Source organism: Anastrepha ludens, chromosome 5 (assembly GCF_028408465.1).
Source record: "Anastrepha ludens isolate Willacy chromosome 5, idAnaLude1.1, whole genome shotgun sequence".
NCBI classification, from domain to species: domain Eukaryota; kingdom Metazoa; phylum Arthropoda; class Insecta; order Diptera; family Tephritidae; genus Anastrepha; species Anastrepha ludens.
In genome coordinates, this window is record NC_071501.1 from 92718491 (window position 1) to 92726128 (window position 7638).

The following is a 7638-nucleotide window of genomic DNA, read 5'->3' on the forward strand; positions in this document are numbered from 1 at the left end:
ATTGCCGTATAGCACCAATGTAGCAGTCTGAGTAATAACCCCCAAGTAACGCCTTACTTTCATACTAGCCTTTTTCACCCTTTCCTCAACATTGTGCTTCCATAGTAGTTTACTGTCCAATACTTGCGTCCGAGGTACTTCGCATGAGCTTTGAGATGAAGTTCGTTATTGTTTAACTGCGGGAGGTTGCACGCTGGGACGTTATACGAGGGTGCCCTTATATGTCGGGATTTGGCAACCCTGGTGTTGCAATCTGACAACTGACAGCTGTATCGTAAAGTTTGACATTTTTCAGCTTTTACGTACTCAGAACGTTTTGAAATACCAGCGCTATTTGTGTTGTTTACAGTAACTTAAAAGATTCATCTCAGTCCAAAATTGGAATTAAATCGTGAACATTTTCGTGCGATTATTTTTTACAACTTTCGACGTGGGTTAACTCAGCAACATTGCATGGATGAACTTAATTCATTTTTTGGCGATGAAGCTCCATCAAGGACCAGTGTTTATCGATGATATGGTGAATTCAATCGTGGTCGTAGTTCACTCCAAGACGAATTTCGTGAAGGTCGTCCAAAATCAGTTGTTGTTCCGAAAACCATTGATGCTGTGCGCGAACTGATATTGCAAGATCGTCATGTGATCTATCGTGAGATTAAGACAATTTTAGGCATTAGTGGGACCAGCATACATTCAATATTGCATAAACATTTGACTGTCAAAAAAAATTGTTCGCGTTGGATCCCACACAATTTGTCAATCGCTCAAAAAAAGGATCGTGTCGATTGGTCGAAGGAAATGCTCAAAAAATACGATCGCGGGGCTTCGAAACACGTCTATGACATCGTGACAGGTGATGAATCATGGATTTACGCGTATGAGTTCGAAAGTAAACAGCAGTCGACTGTATGGGTGTTTCAAGATGAGCCAAATCCAACAAAAGTTGTTCGCGCACGAAGCACTTACAAGCTAATGGTCGCCTGTTTTTTCGGAAAAACTGGACATGTCGCAACCGTACCACTAGAACAACGCAGAACAGTAAATTCTGAGTGGTACACAACCATTTGTTTGCCAGTTGTCTTCCAAGAAATTAGGAAAACCAATCGCCAAAGACGGGACAATGCGAGCTCTCACACATCGGCTCAAACAACTTCATTTTTGAGCACCCAAAGCATCGAATTAATGGGTCATCCGCCATATAGTCCTGGCTTGGCACCGAATGACTTCTTTTTATTCCCGTACGTAAATAACAAACTGAGAGGTCAACGTTTTTCGACACCTGAAGAAGCGGTTGAGGCATTCAGAATGCATGTTTTAGAGGTACCTCATTCAGAGTGGCAAAAGTGCTTCGACAATTGGTTCAAACGCATGCAAAAGTGTATTGATCTTCATGGAGAATATTTTGAAAAACAATAAAGTGATTTTCGATGATTAAAATTTGTTTTTGTTCTCTAATCCCGAAATATAAAAGGCACCCCTCGTAAAAGTAGTAAAAGTATCACGTCCGTCATTTCCGCATTTATTTTCTTTTCCACGATATTTCGAATTTTTTGTTTTCAAGTCCGAAGTTCTCCCTAATCAAAGTCGTGTCCCCAACAATCCACAAAAAACGATACTTACTTTTATTTGTATTTTTACTTTTATTTGTATTTATTGGTTCTTTTTTGTATTTAAGTGAATCCATTTAATAAAAACTTATCAAGCCGTACAACAACTTTAATAAATGTTTTGCTGAAATAACTAAAGAGCATTCGTTGAATGCCAAACTTTGTTATTCCCTTGAGTAAATTTGGTGCTGCTGTATGTGTAATGCAGTACATAATCAAATATACATACATTTGAAAACAAAAACATAGAAATAAAAATGTAAAAAATTATAAATGTAAAAAACAATAAAAAGTTAAATACTTAACTAAAATTAATAGATTCGTGTAATAAATTCCTCGTCTAGAACTTAAAAACTATGAACGCCATTCAGTAGTAATTTGCTAAATTATTAAAACTTATACTAAATTAAATTAAAATAAATTAAATTAGACAAATGAGAATCGAGCGAATGAGTTTTGAGTAAAACGGCACGCCAAAATGGACTGATCAGCCTTTCCACTTCGTTACCAGCACTTTTTCGCAGTTCCAGCTTTCCAAGGCGTTTATTGTCTTTCATGTCAGCAATCACGACTTCGCGACTTTAGTCAACTTGCCACTTCCCCTCTACATGCACGCTTATCTGTGTAGTTGTGCTGGTGCAATTTGTGGAGATGTGTTTGTTGAGCAGCGACATGCGCGAAAAGGATTTGCCGCAAGCCTTGCAGGCGTACTTCTTCACCTCGACATGCGTCTGCTGGTGGGCGCGCAAGTTGGAGCGATCGGCAAAGGAGCGCGGGCAGTCGTTGCATTGGAATGGTTTCTCGCCGGTGTGCGTGCGTATGTGGCCTTGCAGCAGCCAAGGGCGCGAGAACGCCTTGAAGCAAATGGGACATTTGCAGGGCAGTGTATGGGTGCGTATGTGCATCTTTAGTGCGCCAATGGTAGTGTAGAGCTTGCCACAATCCTGACACGAATGTTGCTTCTTTTGCTGATTGCACTCGGCAGCCGGGCAATGGAATTGCTGATGCTTTGACAAACCAATCGAAGTGGAATACATTTTGTTGCACTTATCGCATTTGAAACGGTAATGGCCATGTTTGTGGGACATACTGTTATTGTTGTTGTTGTTGTTGTAGCACTCACTATCACTGCTATGCAATGAATCCTGTAGCAACTTGGCATTCGCATGATGGATCACTGGCACTGGTATGTCACTACGCACGCTGAGATCCTCGGGCACTGCACTATTGTCATCCCCCGAATTCGGACTGGATGGTGGCGTCATTTGCTGATAACTGTTTACCGAACGCGGTGAGCTGGCAATCGATAAGGCTGGTGATGGAAAAATCGAGTGAAGATTACCCACATTAGGCAGGTAGGAATTCCATAGCGCCGTCACTGGTGTAACGCCTGCGGCCTGCGCAAACGCAGCTTTGTAGTTGGTGGCTGCTGTGGTGTAACTGCAGGTTTCGGCTGTTAAGCCACGCAAATGTATATCCTCTGGCATCTGCTGCTGCTGCTGATGGTGAGTATAGTCTGATTCACAGTCGGCGTTCGTGCAGGGCGTGAGCATGCCAAGATTCATAGCCAAATCAGCGTAGAGTGGAGTGATAGAATTGGCAGGCGATACGAGACGATACTGATTGGATGGTGAAGGCAAGTGCGTCGTTATGCTCGACCTGGAGCTCTCCTTCGAGAGATCTAGCGCGCACTCCCGCTTGACAGGGAATATGTACTCCTCAAAATTAATGCTGCTGGATTTACGCTTCAACGAGAGATCTTGCGGATGTTCGCCATGATGCAGCAGCTCAGGTTCCAGCGGTTCCTGCTTTATGTGCGCCACCGGTGCATCGTAAAATTGGGAAGGAACAATCGTTGGCGCACTGGTTTCGGGTTTGGTCTCGTAGATGATGGGACGCTTCTTGAGCGGACAGCTCTTGTATTTTGTTGTGTCTATGAAGGTGTGTGCTTGATGTGTGACGGCCATGTTTTCCGAAGTATTTGTGTTTTTTGTTTGTTATATTCGAAGGAAGTAATTTTATATAAATATATTTTTTTTGTTACACTTTCGAAAAATGTCTTTTTCTTTAACTGGATTGTACACTTATTTTTGTTTTTTTTTTCTACTTTACTTTGTTTTTCACACAAAAACAACATTCGCTGAAGATCAACTTCTGCGTATGAAAATAATTTCTAGAGTTTTTGTTTAACTCTCTTTGCTTTATTTCTCCATGTTCTTCACTCTGCGAACACTTCTGCTGCTCTGACAGGTTCGACAACAGGCTCGGCCTTTTATAGTAACCCTGTCTAGTATTCGAAGCATTTAAGGCAGATTCACTTCAATTGATTGCCACGGTCACGGCTAGCACACGGTTGAATGGTAGCAGTTGCAACAACCCAAAAATACAACAATAAAAGTACATATACTGTACAAGTACAACACGCACAAACACATTCTACCTACTCTACACCATTCCACTCTTCTCTGTATTTATTTCAGCCTATTCCTCTCGTGGTTGTTGTTGCCGCTGCTGCTTCCCGCTAACAACACAAAACCGTATGAGTTTTCCCCCTTATTGCGTGCTTGCTCTCCATATGCTATGTGCCGTACAAAAAAGTGTCACACCAGCTACGTAGTAGCTGACGTAGTACGCACAGACACACGTGCCCATTCATTGGTGCACTACGTCGGAATCCCTTAATGCATGCGCAAGCAGTCTATAACCACCACTGAGCAATCGAGCGAGTAACAGCATCGCCGAAGCAACACTAGTAGCTGTGAATGTGTATTGCTGTTTGAGCGCTTTCCGGAGGTACGCCCAATCCATGAGCTGGTTTCACTCACAAATCTTTGTTTTCGAGTCATAATCGTTTGTTTACTAACGACCAACCCTTCGGCATCAAGTGTTCCTACCAACTATCGCATTAGAGCGAGCTTTCTCTCTTGAGTAGGATCGCTTGAGTGCTGCATATTCCATAAGCGACTCAACGCCATGCCACTCAATTGATATCCTGCGCTCGCACTTTCTCAGTCTCAGCATCCGATCCTGCCACCGTTGCGTAGTGTGAAATTCTCACATTTCTGCCACACTTTCTTTCCACCGCCGTGTGTCCGTCCATGCCTCCCATGTGTGTGATCCAAGCAATTTAAACTTCATCGATCCATCGATATTTTTTGTTTAATTTTTTTTTTTTGTTTTTCAGAAAATTGCCATCTCCATTACACTTCTCTCATTTCGTGCTAAGGCTGCCTGCCTGGCGCGCTCGTTGACTGCTGGCTGTAATAACTTGTCAAAAATGTGTCCCACGAGTGCGTTGATTGGCGTTGAAATAGAAAGCGCCTCGCTGAAACTCCCCTGTCGATCGCTCATGCCAACATCAGCAATTTTCATACATCAGGAGGGGGAGCACAAAAGCCAACGCATGATATTGTAAAAATTTCTCCCAGTTGTTGTTGTTCTTGTTAATAATACAGCAGGCTCATATGTATGTGTGTAAGTATTTTTGTAAATTCCCCTCGGCAGGTATGCACCACTACTTCAAAAGAAGAAATACTCAGCATGCAGCACTCAATTTTACAATTTTAAGTGGTTTCATTTCCACTTCGTTCCTCCCGCTCCTGTAATGAGTTTTCCAATTTTTTTTTTTCTTTCAATTTTTTTTCAATTTTTTTTTTCAATAAGCCTACATATTTGCCCATTTTCACCGCACTCGAATTAGAAACTGGAATGCACAGCGATGCACCACACACACACACACACACTCGCGCACACTTGTGAGGACGCGCTGTATACCTTTGGGGTTGCTTCCAGTGAAATATGATTGCTGCCCGGTGCTTCATTCCAAATGCATCAAATTGCTGTGCTCACACATCGACGCAACGGTGAAGTCGCCTGTGTAGCTCTTCGCCTTGTTTTGGTGCATTGCTTCTGCTGCTTCTTAGTCGGCATTCGGCATTCTTCATACTCTTGTAGCTTTACCGGTGCTGCACCTCAATAGTCTTGTCATGCAACATCTGTTTTTAATGAAGTGAATATTTTGGTGCACACAGAAAGTTTTAGAATTGTTGGGGAGGGATTTCGCGTTTTTTTTTTTTTTTTTTTTTTTTTTTTTTGTTTTTATGGAGGTGGCACAAAGCATTGAAAGCCGAAAAGTGTGGGACTTGCCTTTCGACTCACCCACTAAAAACCCACACCAGCTCCGTTTCCCTCCCACCGCGGGACAACCGTTAGGCATGACTTCGCGGGAGGGGGAGCGGCCTATTGCCAATTCTTGAAAATTTGCGCTGTGTTGTTCAGCGACGTCAACCGTCAAGTATCACTTGGCGGGAAGGGGAACGGCCTATTGCCTCTTCATGAAGATCTGCGCTGTTGTTCAGCGCGACGCAGTTTGGAGATTACTATTTTTGCCATATTACATACAGCGGACCAATGTTCTTCTGCCTCTAACATAATATCGACTAGGTTATCAGCCGAAATTGGCTTCCCCACCCTAGTGCTTAATTCCTCCCTTTCGAACACAAATCGCGGACAGACAAAGAAAGCATGTTCTGCGTCTTCTACAGCTGGTGCACAGTGAGAACAGTACGGGTCGTCTTCGTGCTTAAACCTATATAGATAGGATTTAAAACACCCATGTCCCGTCAGTATTTGGGTCAGATGGTAGTCTAACTGTCCATGCTTACGGCTAACCCATTTGGCTATTAAGGGAATCAGACGGTACGTCCAGCGTCCGTTCAGGGACGAACTCCAACTTCCCTGCCATGAACGCAAGCTACGCTCTCTTGCTTCCTTTCGTATTGTCTGTCGTTCTGAAGTAGCTTTGTTTTGGTAAACTTCAGCGTACTCTTTTGCCATTAAATTTATTGGGAGTAGTCCTGCTATAACCATAATGGTGTCTTCTGATACCGTTCGAAACGCGCAGCACACTCTGAGGGCACTCAGTCGATACACTGATTTCATACAACTCACATATGAGCTGCAATTAGTTGCTTCCGCCCATGCTGGAGCTGCATACAACAAAATCGATGAGACCACGGTATTAAGTAGTCTCCTACGGTTTTGCCTAGGGCCTCTAGTGTTCATCATTATGCGCGTCAGTGCTGTTACTGCCTCTGCCGCTTTGCTGCTTGCGTATGATAGGTGATCTCTGAAGTTCAGCCTATGGTCGATTAATACGCCCAGGTATTTAATGAACGGTTTCGATCCTATGGTATTTTCGCCCACCATTATATTTGCCGACTCTACCTTCTTCCTGCTGCTAATGAGCACTACTTCCGTCTTATGATCCGCGAGAGTTAGACCATTCTTGCGCAGCCATTCTTTTACCACGCCGACAGCCTGGTTGCAGGTTGCTTCTGCTTGCTGTAGTACTTTAGCTACGACCACAACAGCGATATCGTCAGCAAACCCTATAATTTTGGACCCTGGGGGTAAACTGAGACGTAAGACTCCGCCGTACATAATATTCCACAGCAAGGGGCCTAGGACTGAGCCTTGTGGAACTCCGCCAGTTATTTTATACTCCCTAACACCCGCATCGGTATTATAGCGAAGAGTTCTGTCAGTGAAATAACTGAATATAATCTTTCGTATATACGTTGGAACCTGGAAGCAATCAAGCGCCATCAGAATCTGGTTCCAGTTCGCGGTATTGAAGGCATTCTTTACGTCTAGCGTTGCCATTAGGCAGTATTCCTTGCTACCGTATAACCACCGAGTTCCTTCGATTGCCTTCTGCGCAATACTTTTAACAGCAACTACAGCATCTGTGGTTGAGCGAGCCTTGCGGAATCCGAATTGCGAGGATAATAGACCGCCTGCGTCATCAATGGCAGCCTCCAGACGATTAGCGATCAACCGTTCTAGAATTTTACCTGCGGTGTCGAGCATGCAAAGGGGGCGGTAGCCGGTAGGATCTTCCGCTGGTTTAGATCCTTTTGGAATCAGCACCAGTTTCTGTAGCTTCCACTGTGTTGGAAATGTGCCTTCTTTTAGACATGTATTGTAGAGATCTACAAAAATGTCGGTATGGCTTCGAATTGCCACTTTT

At 43.6% G+C, this 7638-nt stretch overlaps 1 protein-coding gene across 1 annotated transcript; it reads right to left on the reverse strand.

The window, feature by feature from the left end:
* Window positions 1-1658: 1658 nt before the first annotated feature.
* On the reverse strand, window positions 1659-3849 carry LOC128863314 (protein snail). The gene has a single exon (XM_054102426.1). The coding sequence runs from the start codon at window positions 3572-3574 to the stop codon at window positions 2189-2191; it is 1386 nt and encodes a 461-aa protein (XP_053958401.1). The 5' UTR covers window positions 3575-3849; the 3' UTR covers window positions 1659-2188.
* Between the last annotated feature and the right edge of the window lie 3789 nt (window positions 3850-7638).